Raw genomic sequence first — 21,960 nt, 5'->3', positions numbered from 1 at the left:
TATAAAATCTATCTGGGAAAACAAATAAACAAAGCAGACTTAGAAATGGACCACATAAGGCAAAAGATGCAAAAGGATGCTTTGGAGATCCAAATTTTGGAACACAAGTTAAAGGTGGGTGATGTACAAACTGGGATGCTGTTTCCTGCTCCAAAAACATACCCAATATGAATGACTTTTTTTTGTGCTTTCAGGAAATAAAGAAATCCTCATAAAAAGTAGAATGTCTTTATTAGAACATGGGCTGTGGTGGGACAAGTTATTTTGTTGAACAGTGTCACCCCCTACCAGAGGCTGGGACTGTCACACGAGTTTACTATCATACAAACTTGACCTTGGGTGTCTTGAAAGGCGCCTCTAAATTAAATTTATTATTATACAGGAAGGCGAAAGAATGCCAAAGAAAACATTTCGGAAATAATAAAATACATTTAACTAGGCCTACATAGAAAACTCAAACAAAATGATTTTGGCAGAGTCTATCTCTAACCACCCTTCCGTCCTGTGGATCCATGGCATGGTTTGGGTTTATGGGCTGCTCATCTGCAACTGCAGGTGGGCAATTTTCCCCTCTCCAAATCGCGATGTTGTGAAGAACCACACATGCAATTATTATATCACATGCCCTTTCTGGTGTGACTCGCAGCATTTTGAGGCACTGGAATCTTGCCTTCAGGATCCCGAAAGTGTTTTCGACCCTGGCTCTCGTCCTCATATGCGCCAGGTTGTAGCGCTGCTGTGGTCCTGGCACGGGATCGGCATACGGGGTCAGAAGGCAAGGCTGGCAGGGGTACCCTCTGTCACCTAAAACATGACCGTCGAACTCTCCTACGATACAGGTGAAATATTAATCATCTGAACAAATATGGATTATAAATCCTTCAAATATAGGCTTAACTCACCAATGGCAAAGCGAGTGCTCAAATTAGACTCCCGAAATATGCGTGCGTCATGCACAGACCCCGGCCACTTTGCCTCCACTTGGGTGATGATGTTTCTGGCATCACATACAACCTTCAAATTGCAGAGGAGTATAATTAGATACAGAGGCTGTTTTGTTAAGTATCTTTAATTTAAAATGCTGAAGGTCTAGGCCTTCACCTGTACCTGCACATTGATGCTGTGGAAGGACTTCCTATTAACATAGTCTCCTTCATGCACTGAAGGAGCTTTAATAGGAATATGAGTTCCATCGATGCACCCGATGACACCCGGAAAATGTAGAACATTACAAATTAATTAATTTAATTAAATTGTGCATATTATTTATTAAATTAAAACGTTCCAAGAAACAAATAGGCTACATTGTTGCTACTGTTACCTGCAATTCTGTAGAACTCTTCCTTGATTGTTCTTATAGGTCGGTGACTTGGAAACATAACAAACGTGTAAAGAAAACGTTTAAGTGCCAAAGTCACATTTCTGACAGACCGACACACGGTTGCCTTTGAAATGTGCTCGGCGTCACCGACGTTGTAAAGAAAGCTGCCGTTTGCAAAAAAACGGAGTGCGACACAAATAATTTGAATTGAACTTAAAGCATGCCCCCGGTGCGTTTGACACTTAACATGGGGGCTGAGAAGTTGGTCTAAATAAATGATAGATTGCGCTGAAAAACGATAGCGCTCGTGAAGAAAATGATCAGGAAAAGAAAGTATATCCAAACGGGGTCTTAATAATCGTTCCTCACGGAGATTCCTTCTGAGGATCGCAGCCTCTACGTCCACGGGCTCTCTTAGAAAAGGACATGCCATTTCTAACACTTCCTTCTGTCGGAGAGCTGCCTTCAGCCTTATAGACAACAAACTCAGAGTAGGTCTAACTACCTCCCGAGCAGGTTAGGTCCACGGCGTATGTTGCCGCAGCAACTAACTCTCGGTTGCGCTGAACCTGCTACCTGAAACGGAAAACCCAGAGTTTCCATTAACTCAGAGCGAACAAACTCGGGGTTGCCTCAAAACCAGCTACCTGAAACAGGCCTCGGATCTCAACCCCATAGAAAATCTTTGGAGGGAGTTGAAAGTCTGTGTTGCCCAGCGAAGATCCAAAAACATCACTGCTCTAGAGGAGATCTGCATGGAGGAATGGGCCAAAATACCAGCAGCAGTGTGTGAAAACCTTGTAAAAACTTACAGAAAACGTTTGACCTCCCTTATTGCCAACAAAGGGCATGTAACAAAGTATTGAGATTACCTTTTGCTCCCCAACTATTGACTCGGGGAGCTCTGCTGCGCTCGTGCTTTTAGACTTGACTGCTGCCTTTGACACAGTCGACCACCAGATTCTTTTATCCCGCCTGGAACTTTGTGTTGGTATTACTGGAAATGTCCTAAAATGGTTCAAGTCATATCAGTCAAAGAGAACCTTCTCTGTTCATCTAGGTCAGTACTCCTCAGCTGCAGCCCCACTAGTCTGTGGGGTCCCCCAAGGCTCGATTTTATCTCCAATTCTTTTTGCGCTATATCTGCTGCCCCTAGGTTCCATTTTTAAAAAACACAACATTTCGTCATTTCATCTACAAATATACCTGCCGTTAAATTCAAACAAAGAATCAACAAATGCATTGTCAAACTGTCTGAAAGATGTGAAAACCTGGTTGGAACTTAACTTCCTATCACTAAACAATAATATAACCAAAATAATTGTTTTTGGCAAATCCGAACTGCTGGATGACATCGACAGTGTTCTTGGTCCCCTTGCCTCCTACAGCCGCCCTTCTGTCAGAAACCTCAAGAGTTATTTTCGACAATGGTTTTAAATTTAACAAGCAAATAAGCTCAGTCGTGAAGACAAGCTTCTTCCAGCTGCGACTCCTAGCGAAAGTAAAGCCGTATCTCCCACCAAAGGACTTTGAAAGAGTCATTCACCTATTCATAATGTCCCGTCTAGACTACTGTAATTCTTTATACTTTGGTGTGGACCAATGTCTGCTCCGTCGCCTGCAACTGGTCCAAAATGATGCTGCACGTCTCCTCACTGGAAAAAGGCGATATGACCACATTACCCCTGTCCTGGCCTCTCTCCACTGGCTTCCTGTGGTTTTTAGAATTAAATTCCAAATTCTATTGTTTACTTTTAAATCTCTACATGGGCTGGCACCTAAATATATGTCAGAGCTGGTCTGCATCCATGCTCCATCTAGAGAAATTCGATCAGCTCAGCAGATGCTGCTGGATGTACCCAGGTGCAGACAAAAGATCTGCCCAGTCTATAGACCAGTTCAAAACGCAACTAAAGACTCACTTTTTTAGATTGGCTTTTAATACAGATTAAGATTTTATTTTATTTTATTCATTGTTGTTGCTAATATGCTATATTAAGCCTTCTTGTTCTTTGTTTTGTTTTTTATATTGTATTTGTGTACAGCACTTTGGTCAACTACTGTTGTTTTAAAACGTGCTATATAAATAAACTTTGACTTGACTTGACTTGACCTTTTGTTATTGACCAAATACTTATTTTCCACCATAATTTGCAAATAAATTCTTTAAAAATCAGACAATGTGATTTCCTAGATTATTTTTTTCATTTCGTCTCTCATAGCTGAGGTATACCTATGATAAAAATTACAGGCCTCTCATCTTTTTAAGTGGGAGAACTTGCAGAATTGGTGGCTGACTAAATACTTTTTTGCCCCACTGTATACAATGGGGAAGAGGAAGCAGCAGGTAAGTAGGGGATGGGGGATGAAGGAGAAGGTGGCAGGGGAATGGGGGACACGGGATGGTGATAAAAGATAAAAAGCTAATGAAATTAAATGATAATAGGGGCCTGGATAAGAGGAGGAGCCGAGGGAAGGGTCAATGGGGAGCCGGGAGAGTGAATAATAAAGTGGTAAAGGAAGGGGGGCCGATCGTAAGGTCGAATTAAACCATAATAAAAAGATAGAAATATTGTTATTTTTGTACGTTGCAATACCAACAAACATCCAGGAGATGAAGCATGGAGAGCCGTGGTGCTGGCCACAATCTGGGTCACCAACAGGTGGTGCTAAGTGACGCCAAACCATAATAGTATTTGCGATCTAAAATGGCGGCCTCCGTAGGCAGTGCCGTGACAAATCATTAAATAGCAGCGGTTTTAGAGGTCACCAAGATACCAATGTGTGACGATAATTAGTATAAATACAACACGAAGCAGACCAGCGGAGCACAAAACCCAAACAGCTGCAAATTAGGCAGAGAATTAAGAAAGAACTCGGACCAAAATGGCCGCAGAGCGTCCACGCTAGTATAAATACAACACGAAGCAGACCAGCGGAGCACAAAACCCAAACAGCTGCAAATTAGGCCGAGAATTAAGAAAGAACTCGGACCAAAATGGCGGGGGGGCAGAATGAAAAACAACACACACATGGTAAGGAAAATAAAAAAGAGGTGATCCTTTGTGGGGGGGCGGGGGCTGGGATAGGGATCATGTAGGGTGGTCTTTTTGGGGGGGGTAGGGAGGGGTTGGGGTTAGGGTCAGGGGTGGGAGGGGTTAGGGTCAGGGGTGGGAGGGGTTAGGTTAAGGACCAGGGGGGGCGGGGTTAGGGTAAGGGCTAGATGAGGGAGGGGGTTGGGGTTAGGGCCAGGGGTGGGAGGGGTTAGGATTAGGGCCAAGGGGAGGTCAAGGTTAGGGTTAGGGTTACCCGGGGATTCCACCGGACGCGTTACGGCAGCGTTACGGCTGCGGCACGTCTTGGCCGCGGCACGTCTTGGCCGCGACTTTGCCCTGCTTGCATTTCCACCGGGCGCGTTACGGCAGCGCAGCGGCAGCCGTATTCACGCGAGATCACGAGATCACGCGATAATCCTAAACCTATTGTACTCACCTTCCACTCCCAAAACTACTGCAATTAAATGCCACGCTTTGTCCTTCCGGCCATTGCCCTTATAAAAAGGATGATTTGGTACATAATTGACGTTGTGATAGGCTACATGAGCTGAGTATTGTGTTTTATTTTGCTCTAAGGCTTTTACTTTTTCACTTCCTGGCCTGCTCGATCTGCTCTGTTGAAATTGACGCGGTTCAGCAACTTCTTGCGGCAAAAATAGGAATGCTACGGAATGATAGCGCTGAGGCACGGCGAGCCGCTTCTGGGACGCTGCTGAGACGTTCCGCAGCCGCACCCGGTGGAAATGGTCTCATTGATTACGGTGGAACCTATCTGCTGCGGTGACCGCGGCCAAGACGTGCCGCAGCTGTAACGTTGCCGTAACGCGTCCGGTGGAATCTGGCCGTTAGGATAGGGGGTTTTAACCGAAGTGCACCCCGGTGAAGGCCGTTTTCGGTGAATATGTTTTGACAGGAAGGTGCTAGAGAAACGGGAGGCAGACGCACCCCCCCCCCCCAAAGGGAGGAGCGGCTTTCCAACGGCGCCAAGCCCGAGTCCGTGTGACCTCCCCCCCCCGAGATGTGGAGTCGGGCATCACATATGCTGCTGGCCGTAGCGGCTTTGCACAGCAAAATCCTAAGTGTGCTCGGTGCAGCGTTAGGGCAGGGGGCGGGGTTATGGTTAGGGCAGGGGGGGGCGGGGTTATGGTTAGGGCAGGGGGAGGAGGGGTTGTAGTCTATGAATCTGAATGAACAGTAGGTAAAAGTGGCCATCCCAAGAATGCATCAGAATACACCAAATCAAATCTATTAAATTAAAAAAAACAATATGGGGGGTGACGACGACGACGACCTCAGACCCCCTGTGTATTACTGTGCCCCGCCAACATTTCTCTGATCACCAGCCGCCACTGTTATCTATACTCATCTATTGATATTACCGCGGCACCACATATGATGCTGTCCGTATCCGCTTTGCACAGCCAAACACAAACATTTATTCAAAACATGACACTAAACAACAACAAGAACAGCAACAACCGGCAACAACAAATGAGGGAACACAATGAACCAACGCAAATCATTTCAGTCATCCAGCCATGCCAGGTCCATGCCCTCATCTCTGAAGGACATCCGTCTCACACCATAGTCCCAACGCAGCTCTTCGTTGCCGGCTATGTTTCTCTGGGCCAAGAACAGGACAGTGTCTTGGGGTCCGTCTGCGAAGTTCAACTGGAACACCACAGGCTTCACATTGGACGCCTTGCCCGAGTCGTTCATGCGCCTTCCAAAGGTGTCCTATCCAGGGCGGCACTCGCAGGGGAAGTTCTGGGAATCGATGCACAGCTTGTTGCCTAGCCTGCCCCTGACGAAGAAGAGGTAGCACATCACTCCCTCCTGCATTTCATCCATCTTCTTCCCCACCGATTCAGAGATGAGCTTTCCGTGACAGTCGCAGATCACTTCACCTTTGGAGAACGGCATGGTAATATAAAATCGATCCCCTTCCACCTTTGCTCCACCACTGACTTGAGGACACCTTTGTCGTCCTCAATGGCTGCCTTTAAAGGGGAGACCCACGCCTGGAGCACATCCGGGAGGGAGGGGACATTCGTTTTCCACTCCTCCTTGGCCACAATGGCTGCCACTTTGGCCTCGGTCGGTCGCTGCCTGCCAGCGGAAGCTGGTAAGAACAGAGGGAGCGAGTTAGTGAGGCGTGAGGCAGTGACTGAGGCAGTGAATGAGTGAGACTGGGATTGAGCGACAGAGTGAGCGAGTGAGGCATTGTGTATGTGAGTCGGTAAGACACACAGGCGATGGGAAAAGGAGATGCAGTCATAGTGAGACACTAAGCAGCTCTTCACAGACGGCATACAGTATCTGTTTGACAAAGACCAAGCCGGTGCCTACCGGAGACATGTAGCACACGCTTTTCCAGCTGGATTCGCCTCCAATTGAAATAGGGCGTCTGTTCATCACCAAACCCGGCACCGACAAGTTCCTCTTATCTTTGGAGGGCGCGAGGGCACCTATTGTTACGGGGAATTCACTGACGAAAGCGTCCCATTGGTCGTCACGTGACCCTTTCCCCGACACAGAACTGCAGGAAGAGAAAAGCACGCATGGCAACCGGGCGGCTGTGATGTCGGACGTGTTTGTGTCAGCGCCGCAACGCACAATGTTTACCTTTTGTCCCGGGAAGACGTCCCCGTGGCCTCGGCCGTAACGGGCGGCGGATTCGGGCCCGCTCCCTCGCAGATCTTCCGACAGCTGTGTCATGGAGGAGAGGTGTGAAGAACAAAAACCAACTAATCACTACCAGCTCCAAGTTATCCAAGCAACCTGCTAGTTCTGGTCGCTTAGTGAGGGCGATTGCCACACCCCTGTTTAAGTAATAAAAGAGTACACTCACTGCCTCCAGAGACGGCACAAGTCGGACCTGGGATTGGCCACGTGAAGTCCTGTGGTCCCCAGGAAGAAGCAGCCCTGGTCATCCGCTGCTTCCCCTTTCCGCGTCAGGTAGAGCGGCCTGATGGCCGTGAAGTAGGCACCTAACCACTGTCGGTGGGAAACGAAAGGCCAAGCTGTGAAATCCCGTCCGCGGAAACGCTTTCTTCACTTGCTTTTTTTCACATTCAATTCTTCACTTGAATGTGAAAAACAAAACAAAAACATGAAAACAAAAGAAGACACGCTCTGCTCACCCTCTCCTCGTCTACGCTGAAAACAGCTCTGTCCGCACCGTCTCGGAAGTAGATCGTCGCCCCGACACCGGCGCTCACCTGCCTGTCATTCCACTCAGTGACCTGTTACGGGGGACTCTTATTGTAGGCGAGGATACAAACAACTCGAACCGAGCAGAGTCAAAGTTGGAGGGAAACAGAAACCGGCTGGAGGGAACATTGGAATGAGTTACTTTGAAGTCCACCACCGTCTCTTCCGGTACACGGTGCGTGATCGTCAGGGTGGCCATGCAAAAGTACCGGTACAGCGTCATCTCATGTTGCGGCAACCGCTCGCCCGTTAGGAGCCCATGGCAAGCTTCCTCTGTCCGACCCTCTGCCAACTCCAGCAGACGCTTGTGCTCAGGCCTGTGCCCCGTCTCCTGAGAGCTGACATGCATCACAGATTCATAAAAGCAATGTACACTTGAGACATGAAAAAAGAAGAGTCCCCTCAAATGCTAATCAAATCGTGAGCGCAACCAACCTGGGCTCTGCACCATGCGCGTCCTCCAACGGTTCACCGACAACAAAGAATCCTCTGTTTTCGAGGTGGTCGACCAGTGAGCGGCGAGACGCTTCATCCGGAACCATGGCGGAGAGTTCCTGGTATTCCCAGCGTCTACCAACCCTGGGTTAGGGTTAGGGTTAGGATTAGGGCGCTCCCTCATGTGCCATGCAGCAGTACATGGGACTATCATGTAGTCTCCCATGCACTACTACCATGTAACAGGAGGAGAGGAGGGCACGGGCACAAGCAATTTAAATACGTTAAATACTTTTGCTTCCATAAAATAAACGAAATGAAATAAAATCAATAAAAGAAATAAAATATGGGAGAAGGGTTATGTTTAGGAGGGGGGGGAGGGAAGAGGTTATGGTAAGGAACTGATTGAGTGGCTATGTTTTAGGAGAAAGGATGCTGGGGAAGTTATGATGAGGACCGGGACGGATGGAGGGGCGAGACCGATCATCATTTAGGCCAAACGGGGCTATGGAGGAAAGCTTAAAGATCCACCTTCTTACAGCAGCTCTCCTCTGGACCAGGGACCAACCGACATTGGTCTCTAGACCGGACAATGAAAAGTTGTTGATATGATGTGAAATGAAGTGAGTATACAGCCGTTTATCGTTTGTTCCTTTCTGAATATGGTAAATGTGTTGTTATAACCTTGGTTTGATAGTAGCTCCCGTTTCGCCCACATAGATGCTCCTGCATAGTTTGCACTGGATGGCGTAGACGACATTGCAGGAGAGTAGTGTGAAGGTCTGCGAGATGGGGACACCGGCTCGACAGTTGAAGATGTACTTCAGGTTGGTAAAATAGGGGTCGAAGGTTGTGCGTATTGCTTTGTTGTGTGCCGTATGGACTAGCATGTCCTGCAGATTTTTATTACGGCGGTATGACATTACATTTTTAAAATAAGCGAGTGGGGCGGTTTGAGGTTTGGCGGAATTAAAATGTTGTTTTATAGCTTGCTTGAGGGGGCCTAGTTGTCGCTAGAATGTTGTAATGAATGGAATTAACCTATGTTCCGTGTTCTTTTTTCCAGGGAGAACGGGCCGGCCTGGCTGGAAGAGGGCGGTCACTTCCCCTTTAATAGTCCGAAGAAAACGTTTGGAATAGCCGCAAGGTCTAAGGGCCTTGAAAAGGGTCCTGCTGGCCTCCTCTACGTGGTGGGGTAGAGAGCAGATGCGGTGGAAACGGATTAGTTGTGACTTGATGATGGAGCTGAAAGTATGCCGGGGATGGTAGCTGGTGTTAAATAATAAGGAAAGCCTGTCCGTGTCTTTAAAATAAACCTTGGTGGCTAATGTTTTGTGTCCATCCTTCGTCTCTGTGAAAAAAACTATCGTGTCAAGGAAGGGGACCTGCTGAAGATGGAGAGTGTGTTTGAGTTTGATACGGGGGTGGTGTGAGTTGAGGTTATGCATAAAGTGGTTGAATTCCGTTTCGGATTTGTCCCAGAGTCCAAAGATATCATCTAGATAGCGGAAATAAATTAAGGGGCGTGACAGGCATTTAAGAAATGCAGATTCCTCCCAGTCGGCCAGATAAATGTCCGCGTAGGCCGGTGAATATTTCCTCCCCATGGCGCAGCCGCATATTTGTAAAAAAAACGATTTCTCGAATAAAAAGTTGTTACGGATAAGAGTGATTTCTAAAAACTTTAAAATAAATGTATCAGGACGAGATGGATCAGGTGACGAAGCCAATGCTTTCTTCACCGCCTCAAGGCCCAGGACAGTGTCGATGTTCGTGTACAAGGAATCTACATAGATTGAAAAGATAAACGTGTTATCGGGGACGGTGAGATTTTTTAACTTGTCAACAAATGTATATGTGTCCTTGAGGTAGCTCGGGTGAGTATGGGATAGGGGGTTTATATAAAAATCTATAAACTCCGCCAAATGGTACGATTCAGAGCCACAGTCACTTACTATGGGGCGTCCCGGAGGGACCACGAATGGAACAGTCCAATTCTCTGGGGGTTTGTGTATTTTGGGGAGAAGGTAGAATAATTAAGACCCTAACCATCGTCTGAGTCTCCAGGTACATGGGCTGCGTGAGAGGGCGATAGTAGAGGGGGTCATTAAGTTGAAGTGTCGCCTCCAGAATGTAATTAGTTCGATCCTGAATTACAATTTGCCCTCCCTTATCCGCCGGTTTAATAATTATCTCATGGCGAGATTTTAATTTTTTGAGGGCCTGTTGTTGATGGGCAGTAATATTGTCCTCCCCTACAGGACGTCGAGGTCGGAGGTCACGGAAGGAACGGAGGTCCTGATCGATGAGCTGGCGTATAGGCTTCGAGACGGACTTCATGGCTGGTTCCCAGATAGACGGTGTAGTCTCAACGGGTCACGGTCTGGGAGTGACGGTGTGGGGATGAAGGTGAGGCCTCGTTCGAGGATCTCCTGTTCTGACGGGGACAGATGAAGAGCAGAAAGGTTAGTGACGTTAGATACTGAGGACGGAGGGGACGGCGCTGCGCCTGGTGGTCTGGCTATAAACCCAGCTGAGTCAGCCAGTCATCCAGCATAGACTTCGCTGTCTCCGGAGTCCAGTGAATGTTGTCATGGGTGGTCTGGAATTTAAGTGTCGACAGTGTGTTAAGGTAGCCAGCACGTGAGTCAACGTCCTCGATATTATCTCTAATAAAGTCGTTAAAAGCCTTGACACAACGGAGTTGGGTGGCGGATAGTTAAATAGATACCGTTAAGAGGGGAATAGCAATGCCAGCCTGGGGGAATTTTTCTCTGGCTGTCCTAATTAAACGTCGGGTGTCCTTGATTATTGTGATGGCTGTTTGTTCTCTAAGACAGTTGTTTTTGCCGATGGATAACAAAATGAGTTTAGTGTCCGGTCTGGGAGATGTGTGTCTCAGATAGCGGCTGTTAGGTTTCTTAATGTAGCTCCTGGAAAGCTGTCTATTTGGATGTCGTCCATTTTTCTTTTTGGAATCCGGGCCAAGTTTGAATCGCCCGTGATAATTATGGGTTTTCTGATAGGGAGGGACCACATAGTGGCTTTGCGGTTCGTAGGGGGGTGTATGCAGGGCTGGCGGTAAGAAGTACTGAGCATAGAGGAAGAGAAAAGGGAAGGAGAAGTCGGGGCTTGGCGACTCGGATCTTCCCCCACTGGGGCAAGGGCAACATCAGCAGGAGTGGTCAGAGGAGGCGTGAGAGGGCAAGGGTGAATCTCAACGCAAACTGTGAGTGGGTCAGATTTCTTAATTGAACCATTATTAATGATGTTTATCTTTTTCATTGTCAGGGAAGGTTCCTCCGCCTGGCCAGGTAGTGGAGAGGTCAGCGCCAGCGAGGAGGACGGCGGGCAGAGCCGTTTCCGGGTCGCGTCACCTGTAGGGGAGAGACGGCTGGGTCTAGGGGTTGAGGAAGCGAGAATGGTGACTGGGGGCTCGGGGTCCGGCGTGGGAGATCCAAGGCTCGTCTCCAAGACGCAAGGAGGGTCAATGACTGCCGAGGTGGTCCGCACCGGTGGGACGACCGGAGGCGGACGCGGCCTGGTCACTGGTAAACGCTGTGGCAGCGGGGGGCTACCTTCCTAGCCATCCCTAATGGTGGGATACCTGTTCTAATGGATTCTTCTAAAATTTCTGTGTGATGGAATTGATTGTAGTATTTGAAAATAATGTTTAATTAATTTCGGGTCTAGATCAGTTGAAAGACTCGTCCCGACCGGAGTCAATTTCAAAAGAGTGTTTCTGTGGGTCTGTGGGGTGAGTAGGCCTACCCAATAGGCTAAACCTATTTCTAAAATCATTAGCCATTTCGTTGGGAGAAAATGGAATGAAAATAAAAAAGGCCCAGGCCTATTTACAAAAACAGGAGGGGGTTTGGGAGTTGGAGTTTAAAAAGAACCAACGTAGGGGCAGACTTTAATGCGGTTTGGGACCACTCTGTGGACAGGACGGCTGTAGTAGAGGGCAGTGATCAGAGATCAGCGTCGGTTGCATTGAGGAAATGGGCTCAGGAATTTTCAGTAATAGATATATGGCGCGTTACCAATCACAATAAACAAGACTTCTCGTTTTTTTCCGCAAGACATCATTCATTTTCCAGAATAGACTTCATTTTTGTATCGAAGGATCTCCTCGAAAAGGTAAGCACGGACATGATCCCCCTGGCCTTCTCAGATCACAAGGCTGTCATCTGTAGGGCTAACCTTTCCGTATCTCGTGACCGCGCCCCACGCTGGCGCTTCAATACCTCTTTGCTGCGCAATGAGAGCTTTTTGGTGCAACTTGAATCTGGCCTAGCAGAATTCATATCTTTTAACTTGCATTCAGTAGAGGACACTCGTATCCTATGGGATTCTGTAAAAGGCTATATTAGAAGTAACTGCATATCGTTTTCCTCTAATTTAAACAAAACGCGTCAACGCAGGATTCTTGAGCTGGAGGGTGATCTCGGGCAACTAGAAGGTACTATGCACAACAACGTAACTCCTGACTCAATCACCCAACGTAATAAAATAAAAGATGAGCTGAATTCCCTATCCCGACAGCACGCTGAATTTCTTATCCATCATACGCGCCAGCACCATTACTTTGAGGGGGCCCGCCCCAGCCGGTCACTTGCCTTAAGCCTTCGTGCCAGTGAAAACTTTGCGCACATACCCGCCATTAAAACACCAGCTGGCGCTCTAGTAACGGACCCCAAATTAATTAATGAGACATTCCGCTCCTTTTATTCCAACTTGTATAGTTCTGAAGTTCCTCATGACTCTTCTAAATTTGATTTATTTTTCAAGAATTTAAATCTTACTAAATTGCTGCCCCATGAGGCTACGTCTCTGGACAAACCATTTACCCTACTCGAATTGGAGAGAGCTTTACGCAGTCTTAATAAAGGCAAATCGGCGGGTTTTGACGGAATTCCTCCAGAACTATATTTACAGTGTTGGTCTCAACTTGGCCCTCTATTGCTGATCATGATCAATCATGCCATTTCAAGTGGTTCCTTTTCAAGAGATGTTAACACCGCTACAATCACCTTACTCCATAAAAAAGGGAAAGACCCAAATGAATGTGCAAATTATCGTCCTATATCGCTCATGAATGCTGACGTTAAACTTTTTGCTAAAGTGCTTGCACTAAGGCTTGAACCCCTTATGAATAAGCTCATTCACCCTGACCAAACTGGCTTCGTAAAATCTCGCTTATCCTCTGATAATGTTCGCAGACTTCTGCACATTGTCGAAGCTTCAGCTGAGGTCCAAACGCCCTGTGCTGTATTATCTCTGGACGCAGAAAAAGCTTTTGATCGCCTTGAATGGCACTATTTATGGGCTGTCCTTCAGCATATGGGATTTGGTATCCATTTCATCAACATGATTAAAACGCTCTACGCCTCCCCTTCAGCCATGGTAATGACTGGCAATATCTGTTCTTCGTTGTTTCCAGTGGGCCGCAGCTCTAGACAAGGCTGCGTTCTTTCTCCACCTTTATTCATTTTATCTTTGGAACCTCTGGCCCAGACGGTGCGTCAGTCAACCCATACTCCTGTTATTGTCCATGGAACAGATCATTTCATCTCTCTTTATTGTGATGATATTTTGCTTTATCTTGGTGATGCAATTAAATCTACACCACATATTTTGTCTATATTTGATCAATTCGGGAGTATCTCTGGCTACAAAATAAACTGGTCTAAGTCAGCTCCCCTTCCTCTAAACGACACTATGAGGCATGCTTCCTTACCAAACATTATTCCAGTAGTTGACAATTTTAAATACCTAGGTCTATCGATTTTTCCTTCATTACAAACGACAGTCTCGGTTAATTATAACTCGACTCTCAGGCAGGTGGAATCCGATTTGGAGCGTTGGTCGTCCATTCCTAATTCATTTCGAGCAAGAGCTTCTATCGTAAAGATGAACATCCTACCGCGAGTCAACTTCTGTAGTTCAATGCTTCCCTTAGCTCCCCCAGTTGGTCACTGGGATAAACTACATACATTTGTTTCCAGGTATGTCTGGAAAGGGAAACGCCCACGGATTAGAATGTCTATTTTGCAGAGGCACAAACTCTCAGGTGGCCTTGGACTTCCAAATTTCCAGTTTTATTTTTGGTCCTCAACCCTTCGTTCTCTTCATACCTGGTTAGATCCAGAGGCTCAGGTAGCCTGGCGTTCATTAGAGGAACATCTAGTAATACCACATAGGCTTTAGGATGTTATTTACTCAAACATCCCTCTCAAAATGTGTAAATCCAAATTTGGCTCTTTAATCTCACATCTTGTTGCCATATGGAGAACTGTGGAATCACACTCTAGCAATCACTTTAAATTCCATCCTCACCTTCCTTTATTTAATAATTTCGCCCTTTGCTTGGGTGGTCACCCGATGTCCTTCCCTCAGTGGAGGGATAAAGGGATTAATACCCTTTCCGACATTATGTCAGATAATGCGCTCAGATCTTTTCAGGACTTGAAATCGCATTACAATTTACCCGGCACCTCCTTTTTCTTCTACCTACAACTCCGCAGCGCCTTACGGGCATACGGAGTCCCCTGGGGTGAAAACATGGTGCCTCATCCAATTCATAAAATATGTGGCAGTTCATCTACCAAAGGCTTGGTCTCTGCTCTATACACATTTATGTCCAAACATGCAGAAAAACCTTTGCAAGTGGATAGTCGCTGGAGCCATGATCCCTCAATTGCACCTTCTTCAATCAATTGGTCCATAGTCTGGTCAAAGCTTGACCTATCTTCGCGTAATCCCAACCATCAGATGATTCACTACAATTTCATACACAGACTCTACTGCACTCCTCATAAATTATTCTTGATGAAATTAAATCCATCTCCTAACTGCCAGCTATGCTCTCTAGGTACTATAGGTACCTTTGTTCACATGGTCTGGGAGTGCCCTGGGGTGAGCGACTTTTGGAGTATGGTATCCAATAGGATGTCTATAGTACTTGGGCGTACCATCCACTGCTCCCCAACTATCTTATTGCTGAGTGATTTTACGGGTCTAGATCTTTCTCTGATGCACCAACGCTGGTTTTTGGTAGGCCTTACTGCTGCTAAAAAGCTTGTAGCACAGAGATGGAAAGCTCCTCATGACCTGTCCTACCAACATTGGGTGAACACAGTCATAGATCTGGCTAAATTAGAGAGATCTGTGGCCAGCATGCATGGCGCCCAAGCTAGAAATATTAACTTATGGTCCACCTTTATTAACAGTATGTTGGGAGGGTAGTCATGGCTTACTGTATCTACGCCTTACTCACTGCTTTTTCATCCTTTTCCTTTTCTTTTTGTTTCTTTATCTATTTCACATGTTAGTATTAGGCCTATTGAACAAATTTGCTGAGTTTCTCAAATTATTGATTCTGTCTTTGTGGGAGGCAAGACCTGGGGGTGGGTGGGCTTGGGGGGAGGGGGGGAGTATGGTTGAGTATTATATGTGTTATGTTGTCTTACTTGTGTATATGTGTAACTGTTTCTTGTATGAAATATAAAATACAATAAAAAATTGATCACAAAAAAAAAGAACCAACGTAGAAAAAATAAGGAAAAGATAATGGAGAGATGTAAAATCAACTAAACTAAAATAAGGTTAAAACCATAGCTTGCAAAAAATGGAGATTAAAACAATAGATGTAGTTATAACCATACGATAAACAAAGAATGTAAAATAATAATGGCAAAATAGAAGACTGTTGATCCGGTCAGCTGGTGCAATGTCTTTTAGCTAGGAGGCATGGTTAGCTTAGCAAGGAAGCAGGATAACGTCGATTCCCCCAATCGGTTCAGTCGAGTGTTTTTTAGCTGGGAGGTAGGCTGTGCTTGGGTTAGGAGACAGGGTGCCGTTGATCCGCCCGAGGGGGTTGTAGAATATCCCAAAACTGTTACAGTCCGAAGTTAAAAAAAAGCTGAACACGTAGATGTCTCTGTACTCACCAGCCAAAAAAGGGGGGGCCATTTGAAGGAGATTCGATTAAAACCAAAGGGAATAAGGTAATTTCCACAGGTGGTAAAAAAGAATAAAGTTTATTCGCTCCAAAATGCAGGTCAACTAAGTTAAGACAAACTTTGTTTAAAAGTAACTTGAAAAAAACAAAGTAAAAGAAGTAAAATACATCCAAATTAGAAACTCCAAAGTTGCGAAAAAAAAGGGTTAGCGTTAGGTTCAAAAGCAAAGGTCGGCGCCGCCACATGCGGCGACGCCGGGGGCACGGGCCATCATCACACAACTAACCTTTATCTCCAACCCAACCCCACACTATGAGATGATGTCCTGGAGGTATTCTACGGAGAGGCCTCCGTATCTGAGCCCCTCAGTGGTGGAGCAGCCGAACGAGGCTTCCCGGCAAGCCTCCTGGCGGTGCTGGCACGTCTAGAAAACATGCGTGCGTCTGCCATCGGCGTGACGCCGTCCGCGGGCGGGTCAAGGGTCACACGGGACCTTCTGGCGGTATGGGCGTGTCCAGGATGGCGCTGTCAGCCGGAGGGTTGAAGGTCTGCCGGGCGCGGTCGGAGCCAACGGGGCTGACGACAGGGACAGCGTCCCGACGAGCGTTGGTCTGGGCAGACCCACTGGGGGGTGTCATGGCGGGAGACGCAGGAGCTGGCTGAAGGGGCGTGGCGAGGGTCCGGCGCCGTGGCAGGGCGGAAGCGCTGGTCTGGGCAAACACATGGGGAGGTGTCGTGCCGGGAGACGCAGGAGCTGGCGGAGGGGGCGTAGCGAGGGTCCGGAGCCAAGGCAGGACGGAGGTAGGTGTCGTTCTCTGCGGCAGGGGGTCTCAAGACTGCAGGGAGAGGGGGGAGAAGAGGGAGAGGGGGGGAGGAAGTGGGGAGGAACAGAGAGGAGAAGAGGGAATAGCAGCTGGCCTGGGACGGAGAGCGGTCCTCGCGGTCATCGCTGTCCGGGGCCCCGGGGTCCGGGGAGGGAGGCGGCAGGTCGGAGGAGGGCAGGGAGCCGTCACGCAGGGCGTCCGCGGGGCCACCGTAGCCCTGTAGTGGTCTCGCAGGAGGATGGTGGTGGTGTGTCCCCAGTTGCGAGCGTTGCCATAAAGAAAGGCAAGGGTCGCGGCGTTGGGGACAGCAGGGCGGATGGAGGCCGTCAAGGAGGCGGTGAGCCTGGCGATGATGGGGAGAGGGTCCAGGCCGGAGGCGTTGTCCAGGTGGTGGGCCGCCTTGATGGCCGCGAAGATAAGGCGGTTCTTCAGCGCGAAGTCCGGGTCATCAGAACGTGGGGCGTCCGGAGCTAGGGGTCTGGAGCGCGCGGCAGACGTCTCCGGAGGTCTGGGATGTCGTGGAGTGCGGGGTCGGGCACGGGGCCTAGGACCCGGTCTGGAGGGCACCTGGTGGCGTGGTCGTGGAGGGCCGGTAGGTAGGCCTCGGTCACGGGCGGAAGTTCTGGAACGCGTTAGCTTCGTGGTAGCTGCGCTCATCTCGTCGTGGCAAAAACCCGGACCGGTAGGCCTGAGGCAGGAAAGCTGGGGGATACGAGGCCGACTCGAAGGGAGACGGGTCCCGGGCGGGTCGTGAGCGGGCTTCCCAGTCACGTGGAGGGGGGTCGCGGGGAACCCAGTTGCGCCTGTAAGGGTCCGCGAATGACGCGTAAGTGCGTCTCATGGGTAGACTAACCAGAGGGGCGATATCCGATGGGTCCCGGGGTCTATGGTGGCGTCTTCCGTGCTGGACCAGAGTCCAGTCGTCGCGCTGGCTCGGAGCAGGCATCATCAACGGTAGGTTGCGTGAAAGGCGAATGGCGAAAGGTTAAAAACTAATAAAAACACGAGTGGTCCGGTAAAAAGTCTGTTTTTATTTGGGTTTAATTACCGTTTATGCAGGTACGACGTTTCGTCACAATAGTGACTTCATCAGGTACAACAGAGCAATAGCAAACCGTGAAAAATGTCCATACAATTACAAAAAACGAGCCGCGGTGACAGTGACAGTAGTAGACGCGTACACACACACGTTCCACTGAGCACTAGGGATGAGTCGTCGCGACCGATTCGTTACAACGAACGAATCCCGAACGTGAACGACAAGAACTGGTTCCCCAAAACAAGAACTGGTTCTTTGATTCATTTTTTTAACATAAACCAAAAATATGGTCACGTAAATAAAATATACAAACGAACAGAGTCTCCCCGCGACTTATATTGATTGAGTCTACAACGTTCTCAAAGATTCAGCCAATGAGAGGTAGCAATGGTGTTGCAATGGCACCTGGGTAAACAAATGACAAGGCGGTACCGTCGAATATGCGCGCTTTCTGTCTGACGTATCTTGGGTCATACCATTCGACGTGGGGCCACTCATATATCCCCCTAAATTTCGAAAATAGACTTGACCTCCATCTGTTTATTGGATAAACGCATTTCCCAATCCCAGGAGTCTTTGCTCCATTCTACGTCAATTTAAGAACAAATAAAGAAATTAAACTGCAGTTCGTATTTTTTATTTATGACCATGAAAGTTCTGTAATGCCTGAACAATGAAGAATTAAATGTGAAGTAAAATAAAATTATAAATGTAAAACCATGAATGAAATATAGAGAGTAAGCAAGAGGTATAAATATTGGTGGGACGTTTGGTTATACTATTTAGTGTATCTTCTCGATTTCCAAGGGGGTTAGAGCCTAGAAGTGGTTTAAATTATGCTCACGGCCGTCTCGCGGGGGGGGCGTTAACGAACGTATCAAATAAACTAATCGTTATAGTGAACTGAACTGAAAGAACTAGTTCCCGGAAAATAATCATTATGCCCATCCCTAGTGGCCACAGGTGACTAGATGGTCCAATCACAGCTCGAAGACTTCAGCAAACTAAAGTTATAGTCTCTCTCTCTCTCTCTCTCTCTCTCTCTCTCTCTCTCTCTCTCTCTCTCTCTCTCTCTCTCTCTCTCTCTCTCTCTCTCTCTCTCTCTCTCTCTCTCTCTCTCTCTCTCTCTCTCTCTCTCTCTCTCTCTCTCTCTCTCTCTCTCTCTCTCCTCTCTCTCCCTCCCTCTCTCCAATTCAAAAAGCTTTATTAGCATGACTATTGGTAAGCCAAACAGTGTTGCAAAAGCGTTACAGTAATACAAATATTACACATAATAACAATAGAGAACGTCAGAACAATATGTACATATATCAACCTATAACAATATAACATAACATACTGATACTGACATATAGAATTAATAGTAAAAAAAATAATATTAATTCAAGTCATTCAATTAATGAAATGAAAAGCTACATAAAAGGCATTATAGGTTACTAGTAATCAGTTATCAATCAAACAGTGAGGCCTGGTCTAGAATGTCATTCTCTCATGTTGTGGCAAGCTGAAATAAACTGTCCTGGGAGGACAGAGCTGTCTTTTCTCTCTCCCAATAATATTTGTAGTTGGTATACATGTGAGTTTATGAAATGTGGGTGTTTTCGACCAAATTTGCGACTTTGCTCTCCAATATTCATCGTGAACGTGATATGCGGGCCTAGGTTGTATTTTGGTGCCGAGAGAGAGAGAGAGAGAGAGAGAGAGAGAGAGAGAGAGAGAGAGAGAGAGAGAGAGAGAGAGAGAGAGAGAGAGAGAGAGAGAGAGAGAGAGAGAGAGAGAGAGAGAGAGAGAGAGAGAGAGAGAGAGAGAGAGAGAGAGAGAGAGAGAGAGAGAGAGAGAGAGAGAGAGAGAGAGAGAGAGAGAGAGAGAGACTCTTGTTTGACTTATCGGACAAACGGCCCTTCGGAACAATGGGTTCCGTTTTCGTAACATTGAACCGTCGGCATAGTGGCATGTCGATCTGATGGGAAATATTTCGGACCATTGAGACGTCGGAACAATGAGGCGTCGGAATTACGGCATGGCACCGTCGTTTACCTTCATCACAGACTACAACACACACTCAGATATTTCCCATGATCCTTTGTGCAACATGTTGACGGGGCCTATACAAATAATGTTTGCAAATATTCAATTTCCTTCCAATTTCCCTGCAAGGTCCCTGTGAATGGGGGCAGTAGCAATAAAAGTTTTTATAGAGCCAGTGTGAGCCGGAGTAAAGTGATGTATAGAGACAGATGTCTGGATGAGGTATGTAGCGGCATAATCATTCAGCGCACGGTAGGCCATTGCATCCAATGAGCTCGAGTAGAAAAAGTATAATGCTTACAGCACCTGGTATTCCCAGGCGGTCACACATCCAAGTACTAACCAGGCCCGACCCTGCTTAGCTACCGAGATCGGGCGTGCCTTTTCTTTTTTTTTTTTTTTTTTTTATCCATCTCAAACCAAAATAACTACAAACAATACTGGGTTAGCCAGGATGCTTTTGTAAAGACCTTCAATACACTGGCCCCTCACCAAATCAAAAAAGTCATGAACATAAAACACTAATTAACAAGAAATTTAAAAAAAATAGTCAGTCACCCTGCTGACCTCAACTCATCCAAAATCCAATTTCACTTCCCCATCGCCTCCAAGCACAACAAAAGTGCTCCCCTCCACAAACCCTCCCAGAAACTCATCTTCCCCAACATATCTATAAACCATATTCACATCTCTTCTCATTATACTTTTAAAAACACTCCATACCTCAACTCTCTTCTCCTCATAATGGGCCAAATTCCTCCTGAGCTTGACAGCATACCTTGCGTGGCTTAAAACATAATTTAACAGATTAACATTACAACCCTCCACCTTACTTATCACCCCAAACAGCCACAACTCTCTCCATTCCATTCTCTCCACAAACCCTCCTCCCCAACATCTGTTTATTAATCCTTTAATTTTCACAAAGTATCCCTCCAACTCACAACATTCAACAAACTCATGCATACACGTTTCCGACCCCACTCCGCACACATCACATTCCTTCCTCACATTCACATCAAACCTACTGATTATTAAATTGTTAAACACCCTATTGTGCCGCAAAAGGAAATCAAAATCTTCACATTCAATACAGTTCCATTTCACTCTTAAATTCCTCCATATTCCCCCTACATCCATATCATCATCACTCTAACCCATACTTTCTCCGCAGCCGGTCTCCTCACTTCTTTCCCTCTTAAACATCTATACATTACTCTCGTTTTCAAACTCTTCAGACTCGCCCTCCTTTCTCCTTCCCCCACATACATTTCTATCTCTCCTTCTCCATTCACCACAGCCTCTCTCTCAATCATCCCAACCCATTCTCTCGGCATACCCTCCTTGATCCTTTCCAACACTCCCTGTGCCGTACCCAACCATATTTCATCCCCTCTTTCCCTCACCTCGTCGACCATTACCTGTGCCCTCATGAACCCAGGTACATACTCATAAACTAAATCCTTCACCTTCCTAACCCCTGCTCTCCAAATCACCCTGTTATAAATTGTGTTCCCTTCAAATGTGATTTTTGGATTTAAAAACACTGGTTGCTCCCATACCTGCTTAACATCCTTACACTCATACTTCACACATTTCACAAGCTCTCCCCACGCTCCCAACACCTCCTTATAAAACTCAGACACTCCACTCAACATAGCTTTCTTTAGTTCCATATACACTCCACTCTCTCCACACCCACCGCATTTATTAATTGCTTCCCTTAAAAACACCTTCCATATATGATCCCTCTTGTCCTTTAAATATCTCACCACCATTTTCACCCTAAGTGCTTTCTTTCTCCTTTCTAAATTAATCAATTTTAACCCACCATCCTCATACTCGTTTTCCATCACCTCCCTGGCTATCCTAACTCCCTTCCCACCCCACACAAACTCACTCACCATTCTCTCCACCTCCTTCAAAACTCTATCAGGCACATCCAACACATTCATTGCATACACAAGCTTGCTCATTACCAGCGCATTCACAACTGTCACCTTCCCCTTCAACTTCAACCCTCTAAGTTTCCAAAACCTTAACGTCTTCCTAATACCATTCATTATCCCTTCAAACTGCA

At 46.9% G+C, this 21,960-nt stretch overlaps 1 protein-coding gene and 1 long non-coding RNA gene across 2 annotated transcripts; both read right to left on the bottom strand.

Moving 5' to 3' along the window:
• Window positions 1-350: 350 nt before the first annotated feature.
• Window positions 351-1,239, bottom strand: LOC115546603 (uncharacterized). The gene is made up of 3 exons (XR_003977247.1): window positions 1,108-1,239; window positions 903-1,014; window positions 351-828 (listed from the first exon to the last, which is right to left on the bottom strand). It is a non-coding gene; the product is annotated as an uncharacterized LOC115546603 (long non-coding RNA).
• A 4,662-nt stretch (window positions 1,240-5,901) lies between these two features.
• Window positions 5,902-7,872, bottom strand: LOC115546582 (uncharacterized). Its single transcript, XM_030360186.1, has 6 exons — window positions 7,733-7,872; window positions 7,521-7,622; window positions 7,229-7,374; window positions 7,003-7,086; window positions 6,727-6,916; window positions 5,902-6,114 (listed from the first exon to the last, which is right to left on the bottom strand). Exons 1-6 carry the CDS (start codon window positions 7,811-7,813, stop codon window positions 5,902-5,904), a joined length of 816 nt encoding a protein of 271 aa, XP_030216046.1. The 5' UTR covers window positions 7,814-7,872.
• Window positions 7,873-21,960: the final 14,088 nt, after the last annotated feature.

This window comes from Gadus morhua, chromosome 7 (assembly GCF_902167405.1).
Source record: "Gadus morhua chromosome 7, gadMor3.0, whole genome shotgun sequence".
NCBI classification, from domain to species: domain Eukaryota; kingdom Metazoa; phylum Chordata; class Actinopteri; order Gadiformes; family Gadidae; genus Gadus; species Gadus morhua.
This window is presented reverse-complemented; position numbering and strand designations above follow the sequence as displayed.